Below are 25,437 nucleotides of genomic sequence, written 5' to 3'. Positions count from 1 at the left end.
TGTATGTATCTACATATCCATCTATCTACCTAAATAGTATCTGTCTCTAATCTAATAGGTTCAAACAACATGGCTTTGGAAATCAACGTTTCTTTGAACAATACACGTTGTCTTTCAAGGTCACGATCATATTATCTTCTCTAGTATAAATTTCTAATGTTTCTGCACATGCACAGTCTAACCTCCAGTCACATTAGTGTGTGCCTAGTATTCTCTCATTCCATTCTTTTTACTGGGAAATCTACTAATGGTGTAAATCCCAGTTCAAGCATCTCCTCCATTGGAACCCTTCTCTGACTGAGCCCAGAAGCACTGTTTATGAGTCTTCTCTTTGCCATATCACATAGACACATAGATCTCTTTGGTGGGTTTTGTCAGGCTGTGTCTGAGTATTGGAACTAGGGTGATTGAAGATTGGGACTATGTCTCTTTCAAGAATGAGACTCAAGTATTGCACCTTTGGCAGGCACTTAGTAGGCCCTCAGTAAATATATATTAAAGATATGCATTAATGAATAAATGAAAAATACATATAAAAATTCAACAAACAATAAAAAAAGTCCTCTGAAAATACTGGAGTAGAATGAATTAGGTCGTAGATTAAGAATTGAGGACTCTTACCATTGTGTCCTGTTGAACTGTGATGATTTTTTTTAATTGAATTTGAGATGATACAAAATACAAATAACAAAATTCTTTCTATGCTTCAGAAAAAATGTGCTCCTTATTTCTTTAAACCTCTGTTGTTTATAATGCAGATCAACCCTACTTTTAGGACTATTTTAGAATTTATCTTCAAATTTTGTCTGTATAACCTGCTGCGCTAACATCAGAAGCCTAATTGACTATTCATATTTTCATCTTTCAACCATGAGGATAAAATGAGAAAATATTAGATGTTTATTCAAATTTACAATGAAAACTACCCAAAATGCTACATTCTTAGATGGTCATGGTCCTATATCTTCTGATGTCTGCAGAATTTTTCTATCTTCTCTTATCCATTCAGAGGTCAAAGCTCCTCCAGAATAGAACATTCTAGTTCTTGCCAATTTCTTTTCCTCGGGCATATTCTTAATATTTAATCACTTGATTTATAGTTGACAACAAAATTTTTTAAATTGTAATTGATTTAATTATCTTCTATCATTTCTTAGGATTATATAAAATAGAAACACATTTGAAAGATTGTAATAACATTTTAGTTTTCCTGAAGATAAAGGGACCATATATTCTCCATATATTCTGATCTGTGACCTTATTTATAATGGATACGTTCAATTAGTATTTGTAATAAAAAAAGAAATGTCCTTATACATGCTAATCTTGAGGCTTCATGGGAGTCTGTCTCTTTCTTCCCTGTTGTAAAATATTGTAATCTCCAGTCACATATCAAGTTGTCCTAGCACACAATTTTTAACATTCCAGGAGGTCTGAGGAAAAAGAAGAGGGAGATTGGGAGAGAGAATTTCTAAACTTATCCTTAACTGTACATAAGGAGGAGATTTCCAATTCCCAATGAAAGTATTTTCAGCAATTCTAAGTTAGAAGAAATGAGGAAGTCCTTTCTTCTACAGAAATAGCTTTAAGCAGTTGTTAATGGGCGGGGCCTGTTGAAAGAATTAAAACCGGTGTGAATTTAAAGTCTTAGTTCCAGCTGGCTGAGAAGACTAGAAGACCACCTGAATTGTCACTGACCTTTGGAGCCAGGAAATGGACAAGATCTTGGGAGCATCATTAATTCTATGGCTTCAACTAGCCTGTGAGTTGTGGAAGAGAAACTCCTGGATACATTATTAATTTGGGGAAATGAGAAAATTGGGATATGGGCAATCTCATGCAGGTAGAAATTTTAAGAAGATAATGCAAATTTGGGGGCCTAATGACTTTCTGTCATCTTTTTAAGCAGGGGTGAGCGGCCAACAGAAGAAAATAAGCGACCAGCAGCAAGTGAAACAGAGCCCTCAATCTTTGGTATTACAGGAAGGAAAGATTTCAGTTCTGAGCTGTACTTATGAGAACAGTGCATTTGACTACTTCCGGTGGTACCGACAATATGCTGGTAAAGGGCTTGAATTTTTGATAGCCATAAGTTCAGTTAAGAATGAAATGGAAGATGAAAGATTCAAAGTTGTGTTCAGCAAAGATGCCAAACGTTTCTCATTGCACATCAAGGCCTCCCAGCCCGGAGACTCAGCCACCTACTTCTGTGCAGCAAGTGCACACTGCTCTCCAGGCACCTGCAACCTGTACCCAAACCTGCGAACTGAGGCTCCAGCCAAACCCTGCTATGTAGAGGAAATATTCACACATACACAAAAAAATCTGTTTGGCCACAAACAAAGTCTTAGTACATAAAAAAGACTTAGTACAAAGGACTGATAGAATTGATTTAGAAAATCAATTGCAGAAAGAAGTCTAAAAACTCCTAAATATTTGGAATTTATACAGTAACCTTTACAATAACTTGTAGGTCAATGAAGCAATCACAATCGCTATTAGAAAATATTTTTAAAGAAAACCCATGAAGCCATATACATATAGATACATAGAAGAAAATTTATCATTTAAAAAAACCTATATTACTAAAGAAGAAAGGTTGAAAAACTGATCAACAGTTTCAACAAAAGAAAGTAGAAAAAGAACAAATTAAATCCAGTGTTAGCTAAAAGAAGGAAATAATAAAAAAAGTCAAGTTGTTGAAATACAAAGTAACAATAGAGATAATAAATTATAAAGTTAATTTTCTTAAAATAATTTTAAAAACTCATAGCTGAAATTATCAAAGGAAAAGAAAGAGAAAACATAAATATAAGGAATGAAAAAAACCGATACTACAGATTCTCTATCATTTAAACCATAATAAAAGAATATCGTTAACAATTTTATGTCTCTGAGTAAGAGTATAGATTTTTTTTTTTTTACAAAGATGCAAAAGCAGTTCAGTGGAGGAAAGAGTCTAATCAACAAGTGGCATTGTGACAATTGGATATTCATAGGCAAATAATTAAACCTTGGCCTAATTTCACAACTTCTACAAAAATTTGAGGACTGTCTCAAAATTGATCTTATAACCAAGCATAAAATGTAAAACTATTAAATTTTTCAGAAGAAATATAGGAGAAAATGTTCATGCTGTAGGGTTAGGCAAAGAAATTTTTGACATGATGCCAAAATCACAATCCATAAAAAAATAAATAACTTAGATTTCATCAAAATTAAAAATGTTCTCTGTGAAGGATACTTTTAATGCAATGAAAAAGATAAACCACAAATTGTTAGAAAATATGGGCAAAATACATTTCCATCAAAGGACTGGTGTTCAGAATATCAAGAACTCTCTAAACTCTGCAGGAAGAAAACAAACAGTCCAATATAAAAATGGACAAAAGACTCACAGAGATGTTTTACCAAATAAGGTATGTGATAGAGAAATAAGCATCTCGATAAGCTTTCGAATAGAAGTTCAATATCATAGCCATTTGGGACTTGTAAATTAGAGTCACAGTGAGGTATCACTTCACATCTATCAGATTCCGGCAAGGATGCAGAGAAATTGAATCACTCAGACATTGCTGATGGATGAGTGGTACAGTCACTCTGGAAAGCAGCTCAGCAATTTCACATAGTGTTGAAATTTCCCTGACCTTATAACCCAGCAATCATGCTTCTGGGCACTTATGCTAGAAAATGAAAAACTTATGTTCACATAGAAATCTGTACATAAATCTGAACAAAGCAACTGTATTTGTGGTGGCCAAAAACTGGAAACCACCCAAATGTCCTTCATTGGGTGAATGGATAAATATAATGTGGTACATTCATATAATGGAATACTATTTAGTAATAAAAGAGAATGAACTATTTATACATGCAAAGACTTGGATGAATGTAAAGGGCATTATGCTGACTAAAAAAAGTCAATTTCAGAAGGCTATCTCATGTGTGATTATACTTATTAGATTATTATGATTCCATACATAATGTATGAGCCCATGTATACAACATTCTCAAAAGGACAAAATTATGGGGATGGAAAAGAGATCAGTGGTTGCCAGAAGTTATCAGGGGTTGCAGAACTGGGTAATGTGTGTAAAGGGAGTTTCTTTAGGGTAACTGAATGGTTTTATGTCTTGATAGTGTGATTACACAAACCCATACATGAAATAAAATTTTATGTCTTGATAGTAGTGTGATTACACAAACCCATACATGAAATAAAATTTTCATTTCTATGCAGCCAAAAAAAAAAGTGCCTATAAAAGCTAGTGAATCAGAGTAATATCTGTAGTTTAATAGTATTCAGTCAATTTCCATGTTTTGATCTTTCTACCATGATCACTGGATCATAGATGTTATCACTGGAGAAAGTTGAGTGAAATGTGGAAGAGAACCCTGCAATGTTTTTGCAACTTCTTTGTAAGTCTAAAATTATTTCAAAATGAAAAGTAAGTATGTAAGGCAACCAGATTCTTAAGCATTGCTGAATGGAATATAAACAGGGTAACCAACCACTTCGGTGATTTCTCAAAACTGAACATACATCTCCCACAACTCAATGAGTCTAGGCGTTTATGTTCACATAACATATGTCTAAAACATATGTTCACAAAAGACTTTTAGAAAATGTTCATAGCAGCTTTATTCATAACAGCATTAAACTAGAGAAAATGTCCACAAATGCTAGATTGAATAAATTGTGATATGTGTGTATACATATACACGCAAAGGTATAGTCGGCTATAAAACAGACAGAACCACTGACACCCATAGCAGCATGGATAAATCTCAATAACATAAAGCCTAGCAAGAGTCCAGACAAAAAACATACCATTTGATTGCATTTATAAAAAATTGTAAAATAGGCAAACTAATCCATAGTGAAATAATGCAGAACAATAGTTACCTCTGTGGGTTGGAAATTTTGGGGGTGGGCACAAAATTGGAATGAAGGAAATATTCTGTAGCTTGATAGGAGTGTGGTTTATAAGTCTGTAGTGTTCAAATTCCTCTAACTCTGTACTTATGATCCATTTATTACACTGTCTAATGATATTTTAATAAAAAATCAAGTACAAAAATTAGTCAAACAGGAACAAAAACAGAGCAATAAATGGGAGAATCCAATGTTGACTATTTTTGATGAGCTGAAAAATAGACCAATGTTTGATAATATTCATAATAGAAAAAGTAGAAAATACTTAATGTGGTAGGCTGAAAGATGATCCTCAAAGATGTCCATGTCATAATCTCTGAAATATGGGAATATATTATATTGCAAAAGGGACTTTGCAAATGTGATTATTTAAGGATTTTGACATGGGGAGTTTAGGCTGGATTATTCAGGTGGGCCCAATGCAATCGTAGAATCCCCATAAGAGGGGAGCAATGGAGTCAGAGGAGAGAAGGCAGTGTGATAGCAGAACCAGGGGGAAGAAAAGGCCATGTGATGCGGGAATTGAGACGGCCTCTAGAAGCTGGAAAAGGCAAGAAAACAGATTATGCCCTATAGTCTCCAGATGAAAAAAAGGACAGACAACAGATACATGAAAATGTATCTCAAAAAGATATCTGCCCCCAGCCCATGTTCATTGCAGTATTATTAGTAATAGCCAAGACATGAGAACAGCTTAAGTGTCCATCAAGGGACAAATAAATTAAGAAAATGTGGTAATATATATATATATAATATTATATATTATATTATATTATATTATATTATATTATATTATATTATATTATATATATATATATAGAGAGAGAGAGAATTTTATTCAGTCATTAAAGACAAGGAAATCCTACTATTTTTTATGACATCGATGGGCTTTGAGGACATTATAGTAAGTGAAGTAAGTCAGACAAAGACAAATACTGTGTGATATCACTTAAATATGGAATCTAAAAAGCAACAAACAAACAAACAAAAAACCAAACTCATAGACACAGAGAATATATTGGTGGTTGCCAAAAGAGGGATTTTGAGGGCTGGGGAAAAGGAGTAAATTTGTTTAAAAAATAGTACAAATTTCTGGTTATAAGATAAATAAGTCCTGAGGATGTAATTAATATACAACATGGTGCCTATAGTTTAAAAAATATGTGTGTGTGTGTGTGTGTGTGTGTGTGTGTATATATATATATATATATATATATATATATATATATATATATATATGATTTCCTCTGGCTTTCAAAGTTTGTTTTGCTTCTTTTTTCTAGTAGTTTGAAAAGTTCGAGGAGAAATTTAGAATAGTAGCTATATCTGATTGGAGTAGCTTTCATTGCATTGAAATATTTAAGATTAAAATAGAATATAATGCTTAGCTTGGAATGAGTAGTCAGCGTCAGAGGATAGCCATTATCAAAGATAGAAAAGATAGGAGGTAGAAAGAATAGGAGATCTGGGCACCTCAATAGTGATTCTGTGGCTTAATGTGATAAGTGAATTTGGGGATTTCTATAAAAGAACCAAGGAGAGTCTGAGGGCAGCTTACCATAGAATAACTCAATTATTTTCATTTAGGTTTCCTTAGGAGATGGTCAAACAAAAATAAAATTTCTGATTTGATAATTTGACATAAACCCCTTCACTAGATGACTTTTCGGAATAAAATGAAAAATAATTTTTATTCCTTCAAATAAAAATAAATGGAAAACATTTCTATTATTAGGAGTTTTGAACATTTTCACTGATAAAACATCATTTTGAGACAGGTTTTGTCTTCACGGGAACTATAATGATAATAGTAGAATTGCACCACAAAATATACGTGCACTATAGGCAACAACGTGGTGGAGAATTTAGAGGACCCATGGATTCTCCCTTCCTAGAATTTCTAATAAATTGAGCCTAGAGTTACATCATAAATAAACATGATTTCATTGCTCTTACCATTTAGTATTTCAATGCACACTGGAGAGATTATAAAAATCAGAAGCTGATTTTGATATCATTTATTTAAGTGATGTTTCTTGTAAAGTTACCAGTTCTTATGGTTTAATGGATAAGTAAGAAGGAGGAGGTTATGACTTCATATTTGTCTCTTCTAGGGAAGCCAAGGATCAATCGGTTAGAGGCAACAAAACAATCAAAATGTGAATAAATATTTGTAATCACAGCCATGTTTAGCGATAAATTTATTTCAGATAAGCCCCTCAGATCTTATGGCAGATTAATTTACTAAACTAGGAAATTTTAAGTAATAAATCTCCTTCCAACGTTTCCTTCAATATTAAGCTTTATGTTTGTCCTTTTTCAGATATAATCACTTAATCCTTAAACACAAGGAAAGACAAGACAACATTTAAGATGAGCCAAATTCCCAGCCTGGGTGTCACAACACATTTGATCTTGATCCAGCCAAAATCCACATTTCAGAGGCAGCCTCAATGGGCAGCTGCGGGTCCTTGCCCCTGTGTTGTTGGGTACGCAGAGCAGGGCCATTCTGACAGTGAGAAGTTGAAATGCTGTGTCATGCTGCTCCCCAGGCTGCTGTGGACAGTCACGGTCTCCTCTGCTCGGTTACCAATAACTGTCAGCCCTGAGAAGAGAAATGGGACAGAGGAGTAGATGTCTCAACTAATTACCAACTCTCTTCCCTTTATCATTCATTGATAAGGTATTTTGACCTTAGTATCAAAGAACTGGCACTGTTTTAGATATCTTGCCTGTACTTTCTTTTCTAATTGTCTATTCGCCTTTGGGTTCTTTTAGATTAATTCATCCATTAAGTAATGACACCAAATGGAAGATTTGACAGCTACATTCCACATCGTCATGTAATAGCACACAAAACTTCAGCCACTAACTTCTGTGGTGTTGACATGCACTAAGTGCTTGTAGCCTGCAACAATCACATTCTGTAGGAGCAGTTTATAGCATTGTGTCACAGAGAGATCTGGTATGCTTATCTTGACTTTATTTTACAAAAACAAAAACAAACAAACAAACAAACAAACAAACAAAAACCCAGCTGCAGAATTTAATAAGTAAGACTGAACACTTCGGATCAATGGAACAGAAAATGTGACATCAGGACAATTCCGAGACACAGATTCCTCATCAGAATCTAATAGATAAAATATTCCATGTCAGAGTATAAACGAATACATTTTATTCCTATTTTAATTTCATAAAACATAAACAATTAAATAGATTCTAGAATGTAAGAACATTGATTTTTTTTTTGAAGTAGCTTTATTTATTGTAAAACTTGAGCAGAGTCCTAGAACCTAGTAAGGAAAAGAAAGAGATGCAATAATTGTTTTGGATACGATTGAAAAATCCAATATCTGAGAAATTTAAAATTTCATTGGATTCTGGATGGAGAAAAGTAAATACAGGCTAAATGAATGATCAGTTAGTAAATTATAAGGAAGGTTCACAACCTATAATAAACTCTATTTGAATAGGATCCCAAAATTATTCCACTAAAATTATTGATGTATGTCAACTGGTTCAATCTTCAGTTTCGCTCAGCTCCACCTTTGATATTAATTGTTTTTTTCCATGCTCCTTTTCATCACCTACATTAATTACTAGCGAAAGACAAGTAGACAAGTATGCAAACTCAAGGTTTGGGGTGATCTAGACTCCTTTCTCGTCTGTGCATAAATTATGTGGTCAATAAACATAAGAAGCCCCATTTTTGGGGTGAGTGTGTAGTGTCGGAACCCAAGAACTACGTGCATACGTGCATGCTGCTAGGCACTTAGAGACACCAAACTCTCAGCTTGAAGCAGAACTAGACACATTTTTTGCAGGGGAATACTTGCCACATGCTGCTCCCTAGCCTTCTGTGGGTACTCATGGCCTTCCCCTTCTCTGGTAGTGATGGTTCCAAATGGGGGTAAGAATGTCAAAGATGAAAGGATGGCATACAGGCATATGGTACTTCACATGGACTTGAGGTTAGAAAAGGAGGAGTGAAGAAAAGCAAATAGATTATAGTTTTAAGTTTTGCATCCTAAATTAGTGTAATTCTTACAATATGTTATTCGCTACATCAGCTCTGTAATCTGATTTTTCCTACAGGATCTAGCGTGGCCCAGAAAGTTACTCAAGACAAGTCAGCCACATCTGTGCAAGAGGGAACAGCAGTCACCCTGAACTGTCAGTAAGAAATAAGTCAGAGCACGAACTGTATATTTTGGCATAAGCAGCTTGCAAGTGGAAGGATCACTTTTCTTATTCGCCAGAGTTCTTCTGAGCTGAATGCAAAGGTTGGCCATTATTTATAAACTTCCAGAAAGCTGCTACATCCATTGAGTTTACCACTTCAATCTTACAACTGGAAGATTCAGCAAAGCATTTCTGTGCCCTCAGTTCACTCACAATGTTGGAAGTAATGGTAAAAGCTGAAGAAATAAACTCTCAGAGCTTCATAAGAGTCCCGCTGCTGCAGAAGCCAAACTGAAATGCATACCTGCAGATCCCAGACACAAAACATCAGTGACTATTGTTGCTTAATCTGAGATCTAGATCAGAAGATTTAATTCTAAGTAAAGTCTCCTATGTGATTTGGAAACAAGTGTCCAGAGTAACTTCTTTTTAAGACATTCTCAGTCTTAAAAAAATGCCCACATCACCAATCTGCGTCTTTTTATCTGGAGTTCCATATCTGGAATATCATGAAAATCATTTCTTTAGCCCTTTCCTTTCAGGCATTGTGTCACTTAAGGTACAATCAGAGAAGTAGAACCACCACAAGTGATATAGGATAAGAAATTAATTATAAGGATTAGAACTCAGGTCACTGTTAGAGCTAGTGGAGGAGTCTGTACAAGCTGTTGTCTTTGCATCCGATATTGAGCCTGAATTTACTACAAGTCGGCTAGAGTAACATTTGTGAAGGCAAGTTGAATGTGGACAAAAACATGGACAAACTGTGGTTTGTAAGGACATATTAGAACATATGAATATAACCGGAACCCACAAAGACAAACTAAAACTTGTCCATCTCTCCCCTTCTTCAATCTTATAGAGTTGAGTGACCTTTAGGAAAAGTGGATGTCATTTGCCAACATGCTACATACATACTTGGCCCGAGACAAAGAGAAGTTGAGGGAGAAGATCTGGTGGGAGGGGGAGGAGTTGTGAGTCAACAATAAGATTAGCTAGTGGATCAGCAGCAACATGTGTGGGTTACCACAGTGCCTAGATCCCTGCACCAACCTGCAGAACTAAAAAAATATGGCTGCTGCATCACTACTACCTTTGAAATCTTGCACAAGTCTCTTGTGGCCAACGCTAATCCAGAACAATATAGGGAAGCAATTTCTGGGAAATATATTTCCCGGCGGTTAAGTGATGCAGTACAAAGCAACCACAGTACCCTACCAAAACCAAGCTAACCCTCTCCTGCAAAGAGGACACAAAGTTCATTCATCCATCTTTGGGCAATGTTATTTCCTCTTCTAGCTGAGTCATCTCTCTCACTGATAACTTGCAGCTTAACTACTGAGCTATAATGAGATACTGTATGAGATTAACTTTTATTAGCATACCTCACACTACTACATGCAGACAAACAGTAGAGGGAAGTAAAAAATGGTTAATAACTATATAAATATATTCATACAAAATGAAATAAAATTTGTAACTATTATAGTCCTTGTTTCTGCAAATGGTCTACTTGATTGTAGATAGTATTTATAACTACCTCTTCCATTACCCATTCTATAATCTCTTTGCTCATAGCAAGCACCTCCACTTACTGCTATCCATGACTTTATATAAGAATGCTCCTTATTCAAGGACAAGGCTATGTAGAATGTTATGAAGTTGAATAAGGAATTCTGCAAGTCCATCACTGTGGTTTTGGTAGAAGCATTGCAAGCATCAAAAGCAAATCCACATTCTCAGTGTTTAATTTGAAAAAAACAAATCTTGCCAATTCCAAGAAAAAAATGATACATGTGTTTTTGCAAAACGTCATTAAGAGTGATACCTGACCACTTATCAGAAACAATAGATATTTTTCCTTAAAGTTCTGCTTCAAGCATGTCGCCGTATCAACACCTCTACCCCTCGCCTTTGCCCTTTCTGCCTATAGTGCAATCCCTCCGGATATCTGCAGGGTGTACCTTTGAAAGTCCTTCATGTCTTTACTCAAATGTCACTAGTTTGTGAAGCCTTTATCTAAATTTCTATTTTCCTTTGTTTTCAAGAATCAGACTCTATCTAGCATGCTACAAGCATCAAGAAAGCAGTTCTTTCCTGAAGCGCTGCCACCTGGTGTCCTGCTAAAATATTTTGTGACGCTTAGACTGGCTTCCCTGTTGCCCTGGGTTAATTGTAGCAAAGCCTAGTCCCATAAGAGCAACCATTACTGAACCAAAGTCGGTAAGCTTTCCATCGCAGTAATCATGCAAGAGAGGATTCAGGAGAACCGGTTGGTTTTTTATCTTTTCTCCTCCCAGAATGTGAAAGTAATTTACTTCAAAATGACAAATATAATGCATGGGACGATTTAGGCTACAGAGTAATAGGATATCTTGAAAATAAAGTTTGGCCTTTTGCACAACGTGGGTGGTTTTTTTGTTTTTGTTTTTGTTTTTTGTTTTTTGTTTTTTTGTTTTTGCTGTTAAGTGAAACTGTGTTTACTGCTCTGTCCTTCATTATAGTATAGAAATATCCTGAGAAGTGGGAGCACGAGTCAATGATGGAAAAAAATAAAACATTGTAGGGAACACTGTTCATTTGATATACCATCCATGTTAGATTATGCCACCGAATCTCCCAATATAACAGTGAGAAACAGGATGGACCATGTATCCGTGATACTTAAGTATCCATGGTCTATCATGTTATGTAAACTACAAATTACACCTCAGAAAAATATTGAGCTTTACTTTGTGGGTAGACTCCACTGCAAATTCTTCAGATTGTATATCCCGACCCCTCAGTAGTTTATACATTGCATGCATCTGGTTGAGTGCCTAAGATAGGGAAGTTAATATACTGGGTGATTTGCATGTGAATTCTCATTTACTTTTAATTGGAATCCTTCAAGGTTAGTTTCATCCTCCTCTATGGAGGCAGTGTTGCAAAGGTCTTGAGACTATAGTCCTGGGTTGGATTTCTTGAACTACCACTAATTAATTGAGTCACCTTAGGTAAATTCATGAATAATTTTTATGCTTCAGTTTCCTCATCCTTACAAAGTGGGCATTGATAGTACCTACTACCCAGGATTATTCTGAGAAGGAAATGAGATGATAAATACCAGTGCTGAGCCCAGTGTCGAACAGAAAGACACTGGCTACTTACAGAAAAGGAAATTGAATATAAGAGAGTTAAATATCTTGCCTGGTGTCACAGAGTAAGTGTCAGAGTGGAGCCTCCCCTCCATAGCCTATTTAGAGCAGATGTCTTTCCTCACCTCAAGAATAACCCTCTATTTCAAGACAGTATTGTATTGTCTTTACGATGTCTATCACTGTTTAAAAATATCTTATTTTTCAAAAATCCATTAAAAATGGTTTTCTCTTTCCACTCACTGCACAGTAGACCTTTACTATCCTCTTCACTACTGCATCTTCTCTACCTGAACAATACCTCGCACACAGGAGGCACGATCAATATGTATTTGTTGAATGAATATAAAAAAGATAAAATTATTTCTAGAGTCCTTGCAATTCAAACACTAATATATAAGATTAAGCTGGATTAGTCTTTGTGTTATTTGTTTAGAATTGTTGCCCCCACAAGTCACTTATGGTAAGATTTAATTTATGCAATATACCCAGTTATCAATTGCCTTGGTCTCTATTGGAGGCAAAGTGGGTGTCTATAGCCTGCAGGATTCTGCCCTTCTAGTTATAGGAATTCTCCCTCTGTTGGAGGTGTGCCCTTCTTGTTCTGGACACTGATTCTCCAAAGCGGGAGTAAATTTATCAGTGGGTCAGTATTAGAAACAATCTTCGCAGCAATGGGCTTTCTGAATGGTGCAATCACGATATTACTGCTCTTCTATCACTGAGTCATCCGAATACTGTGATCTGAAGAAACCAGGAACGTGAATTGGGGTAGCTTCTGTTTCTCTAGTAGCCACACCTAAGCCTACTCCTTTACATTTCTAAGTTAGGAAACATTAAAGAGGTACTTCAGGATGTCCTTAACTCCATCTCCTTTCTTGGGAAGGAAACCTAGAAGTTAGCCATTGAGACATCTTCCAATTCTGTTCCATTTTTCAGAACATGATTTAAGTTTTCTTATGTGGAAAGCACTGTTCCCTAGTATCGGCACCCACCCCCATGCTGTTTCCTTTCTTTATTTCAGTTGGTCACTGTAAAGAAGATATCGAAGTCAATTAGTACTATCAATTTCCCAGGGTTAGATTTATATTCCGAACAATCTTAATTACTGCTATCTTGTACCACTAAAATTTCTCTGAACATATCTTATTTATCCAACTACATTCTGAGCTCACGAGTAACAGGGGTGTCACTTTTATAATTTTTAGAGATAATAGGCCAAATCTAAACCTCAAATCACTATTCAAATGAATCATGCGTATGTCGAATTGAACTAACATTAAATTTGGACTGTGGCACAGGCAAGAGAGATATAATTCTTATTTACTTTTAAACAACTTTATAGAGGTATAATTTACATTTCATAAAATTCATCCATTTTGAATTTATAGTTCAAAGATTTTTAGTAAATTAACTGAAGTATGAAACCATTACTATAATCTAGTTTTGTATTTTTATCACCCCAAAAATATCTTACATGCCCAATTACAATGAATCCTTATTTACATCCCTGGCTCCAGGTAACCACTGTTCTACTTTATATCTTTATAGATTCTTTTTCTGAACATTTCATATAAACGAAATCTTTCAATGTATGATCTCTTATTTCTGGCTTCTTTTCTTTAACATAATGTTTTTGAGATTCATCTATATTGTAGCATATTAGTATTTTACTCCTTTTTATAGCTCATTTATAGTACTCCATTGATGAATAAACCCCATTTTGTTTATCCATTCATCAGCTGGTGGACATTTGGGTTGTTTCCATTTTTTTGGTTATTAGGTAGAATAACCACAAAGTAGATTCCCATCATTTTTAGAATATATCTTCTCTGACTTTAAAACATTTACTAAGCTTCACAAATGTGGGTGGCATGGCAGATTCCAAACATTATAGACTCAAGAGACAGGTGGATATATGTTCTAATTCTTACTATATCAACTACCAGATAATTGACTTGAGCTAATTATTTAATCTTTTAGAGCTGTAGTTTTCTTGTAAATTGCACAGTTTTGTATAAGAACAATGTACATAAAACAAAAGATTGTTTAGCACATGATATGTGTGCATGTTTATAATTTGGGAGTATTTGAAAGTTAAAAATGATTTTTTTTTTTTGCCAATTTACATAAAAGATTCAGAACCAAAGTGCTTTGTCTACCATAGACTGCCATTCCACCTGCAACTCTATCTAAACTTAATAGCAGTCACTGTTAGGCAGTCCACTTCTGAAAAATGTTCAACCCTCTTTGAGTTGTGAACTCATAAGGGATTTCCTCAATGTTTATAAAGTTTCCTCAGGAAAGCAGCATTTAATCTCTCCTTTTAAACCACAGGAATCAATCTAGGATGGAATTGGTTGGTGTGTTTCTAGGACATTTGCAGCAGCTTGTCTCTGATTGGCTGGGCAACAAGATGCAGAATCTTGATTTCTGAAGAGAAATCTTCCACAGATTTAGGCTGCAGAACGTTACTCTGCTGAGGGTACTTGGGCAGCATAAATGGAGAGGAATCTTTTGCCAGCTTTGTTGTTAGTCCTATGGCTTTATCTTGATGGTAAGTCCTTGGGTTGCTAAAGACATTCCGAACAGTCTGGGGTGGTGGTGGGGAAGGAAGATGATGGGGAAGTCAGGCACCTCTAGGTTTTATTTGGGAATGTGTGAAGAAAATGAAAACTCAGTAGAGAGACCAGTTTCTATGTTTGACCCTGTCTTTCCGAACAGGAGTGAGCACCGCACTGAACGTGGAGCAGAGTCCTCAGTCACTGCATGTTCAGGAAGGAAGGAGCACCAACTTCACCTGCCATTTCCCTTCCAGCTTTTTTTCTGCTTTACACTGGTACAAATGGGAACCTGCAAAAAGCCCCGAGATCCTGTTTATAATTACTTCAAATAGGGATGTAGAAGCAGAAGGACGAGTTAGAGCAACTCTTGATATTACAAAGGGTTACAGCTACTTGTACATCAAAGGATCCCAGCCTGAAGACTCAGCCACATACCTCTGTGCCTCTGACACAGTGCTCTCTGGGCATCTGCAACCCACACCCAAACCTGTGGCTGGTGTCGCTCTGGTAATGGCATCAACAAAAAGCCATGTGTGGGGCGGAAAAGGCGAATTCAATGAATTACAGTGTGTTCCATACTCAGGGGGAAATGCTCTTAGCTCACAGCTCCTGAAACCTTTAGAATTTCCCGTGATAAGAACAATAAAAGTATCTTTTATATATCAATGAAGTGACTTTTGAAAAGCCCTTAGGTAATCTGGAGGCTGATTGCCAGAGGACCCGACCATAGGATTGAAGAGTTAGAACTTTCAATTCCTCACCCTCACCTCCAGAGAGTGGAGAGGAACTGGAGAACGAGTTCAATTGCTAATGGCCAATGATTTAATCAACCGTGCCTGTATAATGCAACCTATAAAACCCCCAAAAGACAGGGTTTGTAACCGCAGAACAAGATCAAAATGGTCCCATCCCTGCCATCAACCAAAAGACCAGGATATAACTGAAATTTGAACATTGAAACCCTTTCAGAAGCCAAGGGTCCATTGCCCAAGATCTTGTGTTGAGGCCCCTTACCATAATGGCCAAGTTCTAAGATCCTCGAATTAAAACTTGCCCCACTAGAACTTCCACACATGTGTTCCCCCTAGCTTCTTGAAAACCCTTGGCCTGGTCCAGCAAGCAAGATGGATTTGAGGCACCATTAGGTCTCCCATCTTCTCGGCACCTTCATGATCAATAAACCTTTCCTTCCTCCAAACTTCGACATTTTGAATTTCAGCCTTTCAAAACATCAGACACATAAACTCTGGCTCAGTAACAAGTTCAGAGAGCTTCACGTGGAGGTGTAGGAGAGTGGCACCTGGAGAAGGCATGGGAACTTCACACCCTCTCCCCATACCTTGTTTTATATATCTCTTCCGCCTGGCTTTTCCTAAGTTATATCCTTTTATGATAATGGATAATCTAGTAAGTAAAATGTTCCTCTGAGTTCTGTGAATCACTCTAGCAAATTAATCAAACCTGAGGATAGGGTCTTGGGAACTTGTGATTCATAGTCAGTTGGTCAGAAGTACAGGGTGGGCTTGGACTGGTATCTGAAGTGGAGGTGGGGTGTGGTGGGGTGGGAGAGTAATGGTTGCAGGGGCAGTCTTGTAAGAATGAACCTTGAAATTGTGGAATCTGGTGCTATCTCCGGATAAGCAGTGTCAGAATTGAGTTGAATTGTAGGACACCCAGCTGGTGTTCTAAGCAGTGCTTGTTGCGGGGAATGCCCCCTGCCTCCCCCAAACCTCTCATCGCCGCCAACACATACACTTACTGGAAATGGGTCCAAGAACCTATTTATCTCCTAATTGTCTTCTTGTTTCTAGTCTTAACTCTTTGAATCTAACTTCTTCACAGACACTAGAGTTATAAAACATAAACCTGACCGGATCACTTCCTCTTTATTTGGATAATGAGGAATCATTAGAAGTTGTAAAAGTCAAATTCTATGTTAAAATATACAAGGCCATTTACAGTTTTCCTATCAGCTATCTTCTATCTTTATTGTCCAGCCTTTCTACCACATACTACAGATGTATAGCAGCCATTTAAAATTCTAACAATTTATGCATATATTAAGCTCTTTTTAAAATCTGTGCCTTTGCAGATACTGTCCTCTCTGCCCAGAATATATTCTTCCCATTGTAAAACATACGCAAATCTACTCATCATTCATGCTCAATTCAGGCAACATTATTGATTTATCTTCAGTCTCATAGGATAACATTTGTAACATTCTATTATAAATATTCTTGCATCTCATCCTCTCTTCCAATTGTTTCGACCAGAATATTTGCTACTTAGAGTTACCTTATATTTGTGTTCGGTGGAAAGGTGGAAGCATTTCCTAGAAGGAGTGCAGAAATTCCTTTACTTCTTAAATCGACGCACGGCTAGGTCCTCTTCTCTTCATTTAACAAATTTTTACTTTACACCATAAGACCCAGTGAGAGGTCTTATGGCATGAACTTGGAAAAAGCAAACTTATGGCCTCATGGTGTGACTTGTGAAAAAGCAAACTTCTGTGCGAGACTTTTCTGTCTTGGCTTACGCCCTGCTCTGTGAACTACAGCAGCTCCTGTTCTGAATGAAGATGACAGAACTTTTGAAGCACCCACAGGTGCCTCTTCCAGACTCCTTGCCCTTAGGGAATGGGAAAAGAGTCTTCACTACCATGGGATTGATAGTTTTGTCTTCATTTCGGGACCCAAAGCCAACATTCCTGAGAAGGAAAAAGTATCCCAATGGTGTGCACTTCAAAAAAGTTTATCTTAATTAATGGGATTTTCATTTTCTAGTACAACCTAAAATTATCATTCTGTTCCCATATTATACATTAATATGGAGACTCATTTCCTTTTAACTATAGTAATCAAGATTATGTGGTATTGATACAGGCATAGACACATAGATCACTGAAAAAGACTAGAGAGCCCTAAATAGACCCATACCAATATACCTGATTTTTTTTTTTATAGATGTGCCAAAGAAAACCAATGGAAAAAAGATAAACTTTTCAACATATGGTGTTGTAGCAAGTGAACATACATTAAACAAATAAACAAACCTTGAGTTGTCTCAGATTTTATACAAAAATTATCTTAAAATGGATGGCAAACTTAAATGTAAAATGTTAAACTGTATTACTTTTAGGAAAAAAAAAGCATAGGACAAAAGTTCTGATATATAAGTCAAGGCCAAGAGTTAGACTGGATATGAAAAGCAGTCTACAAAAGTTTTTAAAAATGATAAATTGGCTTCACAATTAAGATCTTTTGCTTTGGAAAAGACCCTCTTAAGAAGATGAAAAGACAAGCTACAGACTGAGAAAGAATATTTGCAAACAATATGTTCCACAAAGGACTAGTATTTGGAATATAAAGAACTCTCAAAGCCAAACAGTAAATAAAGCAAACAATCCAATTAGAAATATTTTGCTAGGAAAATGTTATATGGGTGGCAAATAGGCACATGAAAATATAGTCAACATCATTAGCCATTAGAGAAATGCAAATTAAAACCATAATGAGATATTACTACACACCTATCAGAATCATCAAAATAAAATTTGTGACAGCTCCATCTTTTCAGAAGCAGAAATTCTTTCATTCCTTTAAAAATTTAGCTATTTTAGTATGTGTGTAGTAGTATCAGATTGTAGATTTAATTTATATTTTATCGAATAATGATGTTGAGCACATTTTCCTAAACTTATTGTCCATTTGAATAATTTCTTTCATAAAGTATAGCTACATTATTTTCCCACATTTCTTTGGGTCATAGGCTATTTATTTTATTTTTACTATTTTAAAATTTATAGACAAGTTTATGTATTCTATATTCAGATTCTTTGTCAGATGTGTGTAGCACAAATATTTTAGTCTAGTTTATAACTTGCTTTTTTACTCTCTGAATGGTGTATTGGGGGAATGCAAGTATTTAATTTTCAAGGAGTGCAATTTATTATTATTTTTTTTATGGTTAGTGCTTTTGTATGTACTTTTAACTAAATCTCTGCCCATTCCCAAGGTCATAAAGAAAATTTCCTGTTTTATCTATCACATTTAGATCTCTTATTCATCTAGAATTATTTTTTTTGTATGGTGTGAAAGAGGGATCAATTTACTTTTTAAAAATATGAATAGCCAATTGCTCCAGCATTTATCTTAAAAAGAACATCTTTTCCTCCACTGTATTATATTCCCCCTTTGGGAAATATGATTGATATTTGGAGAAAATCAATTGACATTATATGTGTATGGCTCTATTTTTGGATTTGGTTCTATTTAGTGACATATTTATTTTATACTCATACCTGTAGACCATTCTGACTTAATTATTGGGCTTTGTATATGTTTGGAAATCTGGAAATGCAAGTCAAACTTTCTCCTTCTTTTCGAGGCTTGTTTTAGATCTTTGTGCTGCCACATAAATTATAGAATTAGCTTCTCAATTTCTACCACAAAAGGTTGCTAATAATTTGATTGAGATTATGTTGAATTTGTGGATCGATGTGGGACAATTGATATCTTAAAGAATGGAATACACAGATTCATGCATATCCCCTTCATTTAGGTAGGTCCACCCTAACGTGTCATAATTTTTATTCTAGAGGATTTGCATTAAATTAATTCCCAGGTATTTGATATATATGGCATTTTAATTCTAGTCCCCAGAGCTTTTAGCTAGAATCTAGCAATAAAGTTGATTTTGTGTTTAGTAACATTGTTTAATTCACCTATGAGTTCTAGTTCTTGTAGTTTGTTTATAGATTCTTTTGTATTTTCTATATACACAAATGTATCATCTGTGAATGAAATGCTTTTATTCCTCCTTCTCTAAACTTTATACATTTTATTTCCCCTTTTTGACTTGATACCAGGGTCTCCATCCAGGGTGACAATGAATACAAGCAGTGACAGTGTATCTCTTTGTCCTTCATTCCCAAACTTAGGGGAACACTATTGACTTTGGACAATTCCATAGATACCTTTTACCAGATGCAGAGATTTCTATTTCTGGTTGTTGAGAGTATTCATCATGCAACAGTGTCAGCCTTGTATCAAATTCTCTTGCTTTTATAAAAGTAATTTATGTACATTATTTTGGTTTTCAGCAAGCAAAACAAAAGATAACCTCATGGCCCTAGTGATAATATGATCTTCTAAAATTCAAGACCGAAAAGAGCAAGTAGACTGGACAAACATATTTTTAGATTCTCCGGAGCCATACAGAATATTTTTGGTTTCAATATTCATTAAAATCCCACTTGTTAGGGGCCTCTACTGTCTTTTAAAAAAGAATGGCAAATAAACCAACAAACAAAGAAGTTACTGTTAATTACTTTTCTTTTGTCTTTAAATAATATCGTTTTTTATTTCTTCTTATATTTTCAGCAGTAGAGTGCTATAGAAATGTGTGTGTGTGTGTGTGCGTGCGCGCGTGCGTGTGTGTGTGTTTGAGAGAGAGAGAAAGAGAGAGAGAGAGAACATGAGAGAGAGAGAACATGAGAGAGACAGCAGACAGACAGAAATACAGACAGCGTGAGAGAGAACTAACTATCTGGGACAGAATAGGTTCCCAAAATGTTTGTTAAATGAATAAAGGATGATTAGTATGACATTTACTCCCATATCTTCATAGTCAGACTTTCTCCACTTTAGATTTGGGAAGTTTGTTGTCTGTAGAATTTTGTTCACAAATCTAACCCTATATTTCTTCTGTTAGTCTTCTGTTCAAAATGTTTTCCATAATTTTAGAAGATTGTATTTAGAATAATTTAAAGGGTTGCTCAGCATAACTTCTCACATTAAATTCACGAATAATGACTCTTCTACTAATTTAAGAAACAGATAACTCTTGAGTGTCTAGTCTGTACCAACATCTCTCATAAACATTAAATAATGTGGGCTTTTGAACCAACCTTTACCTGTGGGAAGATTAGAAATAGGAAATTAAAGAGAAGCCAACAACTGAAAATCATAATGAAGATGTCACTGAAATATGGTAATAAGATAATTAAAACCTTCCTGGAGTGTTAGAGGACCAGAAAACAAAGATGATGCAGAGGTATTACAACTACAGTTTCCAACCTCAGACTTGAGGAAAGTCTTGTTTTTTGTTATGCAGTTCAATTATCCAGTCATAAGAGGGAGCTGCTTCATCTGTAAATTTACTCCTTTCTAGGAGAAGGGAAGGTAAGCTTATGTTTTCAATTGACATTCTACAGAAAACAGAAAAAAATAACATACTGTCATCCTCTTTAGATTACTTGTACTTTATAAACTTTTCCTGAGTGTGTGTGGTCAAGGATTCCCGAGCCCTGAGCCAAGTAGCCTAAGTCCTTTCTATGTACTCTACACTTTCTGGTTCTTTTCTGTGATTATCTCCTATCTTCTCTATTCCTTATGCTCTTTTTTCCTCCCTCCTCTAAACTTTTCTACCACCTCCACCTCCTCTGCATCTTTCGCTTTCCCTTCTCTCTTTTCTTTCTGCCTCAGCAACCTTGGCACATGGTGCCCATAGCATGGACCCAGAAGAGATTTTTATTAAGGGCATTTGTTCAAGGAGAATGAGAGTGAGCATCATTCAAGTCATTATTAACTGTATCAAGAATAAATGCATTGAGAAATGTCTACCTAGAAGACGGTAGATTCCAGGGAACACTATAGGAAACCTGAGCTCTAAAAGGTTTAGCTTTTAGTCTTTTTGTACTGTCCCAATGAGCACATCACTATCTACTTTTGAATCCTGACTTGTATTTTCTGGAATGTGGATGGGATTTTTTATCTCCTTACAGCACAGAGCTTTGTACAATGTTCTAGGATTAAATGACACGTTGCACAATCTCCATGGAACATCAGTCGATTTCTTTGGTGCATTGAAAAAGAAATGATCGAAGAAAGGTTTTGGAGAGAAACATCCTTGTGAATGATTTTCCTCATCCAGAGCCAAACTTTAAACTTCACAAATGATTCAGTAAGTCCCCTGTGAGTTGGGATGTCCGGTTGATAGTCTCACCTCCTTCTACGGGGACATGAATTAAACAGAGGAGGAAGACTTAAAGAAGGAACTGCTTCGTCATTGGCTGACAACAACACAGTGCTAACAGCACTTGCAGTTTTTTTTTTTTAAGTCTACTAGTAGCTGTTGCTTCTGTTCTCTGGAACCTCTCTAAGACTAGGATCAGACACAAACACTGAGCTCTGTGCCCATGATCCTAGTTTGTCCTGAAAGTATGAGGCTGGTGACTGGAGTAGCTGTGTTTCTGACCTTGGGTAAGTGTTCTGTGCCTCCTAGAAGATGGCTTTGGTGCCAAGGGGCCTTGAAGGGTTATTTGCTCTCTGCTTCTCTCCCTGTGCTTTATCCAGCATGTTAGAGATGAAATTGAAAACCGATCTATGCATTTGTCTAGGGAACACAAACTTCTACATGACAGGTTAAAATATAACCATGATCTCAAAACAATAACAACAACAACAACAACAACAACAACAACAAACTCTTTGCAACACCCAGAAGTCTCAGGTATTTCTTGAGCAAATGACTCATGGAATAGAGCCTATGGAATCTCCAGTTTATTACATCTATCTTTGGTCTCTATAACAGGCATCAATGATATTTTTGCATTTAGCAGGACATAAATTAAAGCACTGAATTATGGGAGTGCTGTATCCTTGCTATAAGTATATGATTTGTGCTCTGGGGCTAATTTGAATTTCTTGACCCCCTAGGGACTGCGATTGTTGCCGAGATCATCCAGCCCAACTCCATGGAATATGCTGAAGGAAAAGATGTAAAACTGCCTTGTAGCCACTCTACCATCGGTGGAAGTGACTATATACATTGGTATCGGCAAAATCCCAATCAGAGTTTACAGTTTATAATTCGTGGCTTACGAAACACTGTGAATAACACCATGGCCTCTCTGATCATTGCAACAGACAGGAAGTCCAGTACCTTGATCCTGCCCCAGGTTACCCTGCGAGACTCTGCTGTGTATTACTGCTCCGTGAGTGACACACAGTGTGACAGATGGGACTGCACCTGTGCAATATCTCCCTGGCAAAGGAGGGTGGTAGAGGCAACAGCCATAGAGAGCAAATCCATCTAGAGAGTCTGAGAGCAATAAGAAAGGAGTAAAATGGAAAAAAAAAAAGGTGAATAAATAAATGAAGAAAGACAGGTTAAAAAGATTGAGGATAAGGAATAAGCACTTCATTTGTTGATGTGGTTGAGAAGAATTATGACAAAACTAAGAATCATAATTTTAACATCACAACTAAGAATTTGTCGTGGCTCCCCTTCATGTCAATAAAATGTTGGTTTTAGTATTTTAGCCTCAATAAAAATAGGGAGGAAATTAAAAATAATTCTACTTGTCACGAAAGTGTCTTTCATTTGAATCAAGGGGCAAATTCAAACTCAAAAGGCATACTATTATAGTTATTCCACTTACCAGAAACAAATTACTTTTTTTCTGAGAGAAATCTGAAATGATTTTTGTTGGTCTAGAGCATGCATATTTGTGATAACTTTTGGAGGTGGCAGGGAGAAACAAAGAAGTGAATAGTCATTTATCTTTATTTGTCTAGAAGTCCTGCATTTATAAAGCATTTTCATCATTTTTTTAATATTCTCTAAGCATTTTCATCATTTTTTTAATATTCTCTAAGCAACACACAGATTTATCTCATCATTAAAGACTCAGGCAGAGCTAAAGTGAAAACCCATGTCTTTACCTCCTTCACTTCACCCTAGCTTCCATTGTTCTCCTCAGAGATTAAGACTTTTTAAGATATCATGCCAGCCTGTCTTCTTTCAAATATATAATTTTGTGTAACTATATACACATTTACACATGCACACAATTTGCCATGTAAATGGATTTATTTGAAATTTTTATAGACTTTCTTTTGTTTTTTATTTAATAGTGTCCTGGAGATCTTTCCAGAAAACAAGTAGCGAAGCCCACTTCATTCTTTTTTATACCTATATAGTACTTTGAAACATTCCATCATTTAATTAATTTTTTTCCCATTGATGGATATTTGTTTCTATTTCTTTGCTGTCATAAAGAATGTTATCTCATACATCTTTTAGATTAACTTTTGTATGTTCATGGAATTGTCTATTTTAATGAGATTTCTGAAGGGAATTGTTAAGTCAGAAGAAAGGCACATTTAAAATTGTTGAAGAAAGTGACAATTTGCCCTCTATATGGTGTAAAGCATTATATTCTGAGCATCAGTGAGTGTGAAGGCTGATTTTATATCCTTTTATAAATTGGGAATTACCAGCATTTTTTATTTTAACAACTCAAATGTATTTTATCTATTTGTACTTTCCTGATTCCTAGCACTTTGGGACAACGTTTTCTCGATCTATTAGCACTCTGTAGTTTGCTCTTAGTCAATGCTTATTCTTAGCTTTTGACCATTTTTCTATTAGGTTATTTTTCTTTTTATCTGTAGGAATTATTTCTATATCTTGGATAGTATTTCGCTTTTATATTTGTTTGCATATTTTATTCTAACACACTGCTTTCTGTTTTGTTCATCTTTAAATGTGGCTGTCTTTAAGTTTTCCATTGTCAAATCTGTCAAGTATTTAATTCTTTTTGGCTTCAAAGGTCAGTGTATTTTTAGAAAAGTCCAAAATACCGTTTATTGAGGTAAAAATTATTCTGAGAACTATGTTACTCATTAGAAATCTAAGCATCAAAGAGATTTAAAAACTTGCCAATATCACAGTCTTCTGCTTTAAAATATGTTGCTAAATTTATCTTCATAAATTGCAAAATTCATGAGTAGTTTTTATCAGAACTGTCATTATTTCTATCACTAGTTCTAGCATTAGAAATTTCCTATTGGTGAATGATCTCACAAGAAAATAACACTTAGTAAGTGTTAGCATCAACTTTTAAATGTATTTTTCAACATGATATTGTCGAATTCCAAAATCCGAGCATATGTTGTTCACTCTTGCCTTACCGGAAGCAATCAATAGTAAGAAGAAACCTCCAAAGTAATGAATCAAATAAAAAGTCAGTGGAATAGATCTTAGTACCTATCTAGAAGGAGATACACATTTTAAGTCAAATATCAAAATGTTAGAGTAGGAATCCTGAGTTAAGGGTTGAGAAAAGCAATGGTTCTGAATCCTATAAAGATACAGCCCTAGCCCCCTGAATATTAAAATGGCAGCACAAATATGTGTTGCTGACTATAGAGAGATTCTGAAGCATCATTAACTCCTTATTAGCCATACATTCTCTAAAGCAGAAAGGATATAAAAGAAATTAGTACATGAAGAAGAGAAAATAACAGAAATCAGTTCCAATTATTTTGTTTGTTTGTTTGTTTGTTTGTTTGTTTGTTTATTAGATGCAGCAACCCTTGTTTGACCTCGCAGATTGCAAGGACCTCGTCATCTAACAATCCCTTATTTTCTTATTGCCTGCAGCACCTGGTTTTCCTATGTGGTCTCCCATCCATGTACTACTAACCAGGCCCAATCCTGCTTAGTTTCTGAGATCAGATATGATTGGGCTTGTTCAGGGTAGGATGGCCATAGACTCCAACTCTTGATGTGAGGGGCATTCAAGATATTCTTGGATCTTCACAAAGGC

At 35.7% G+C, this 25,437-nt stretch overlaps 1 gene segment (V, D, J or C); it reads left to right on the top strand.

The window, feature by feature from the left end:
* Positions 1 to 21,964: 21,964 nt before the first annotated feature.
* LOC107506178 overlaps positions 21,965 to 25,437 on the top strand; it is a 492,806-nt gene continuing 489,333 nt past the window's right edge. The window contains 2 exon segments of the C gene segment in view: positions 21,965 to 22,084; positions 22,541 to 22,822. Coding sequence covers positions 22,021 to 22,084; positions 22,541 to 22,822 — 346 coding nt within the window.

Source organism: Rousettus aegyptiacus, unplaced genomic scaffold (assembly GCF_014176215.1).
Source record: "Rousettus aegyptiacus isolate mRouAeg1 unplaced genomic scaffold, mRouAeg1.p scaffold_m13_p_3, whole genome shotgun sequence".
Taxonomy (NCBI): domain Eukaryota; kingdom Metazoa; phylum Chordata; class Mammalia; order Chiroptera; family Pteropodidae; genus Rousettus; species Rousettus aegyptiacus.
The sequence above is the reverse complement of the archived record's forward strand: the minus strand, read 5'-3'. Positions and strand labels throughout refer to the sequence as shown.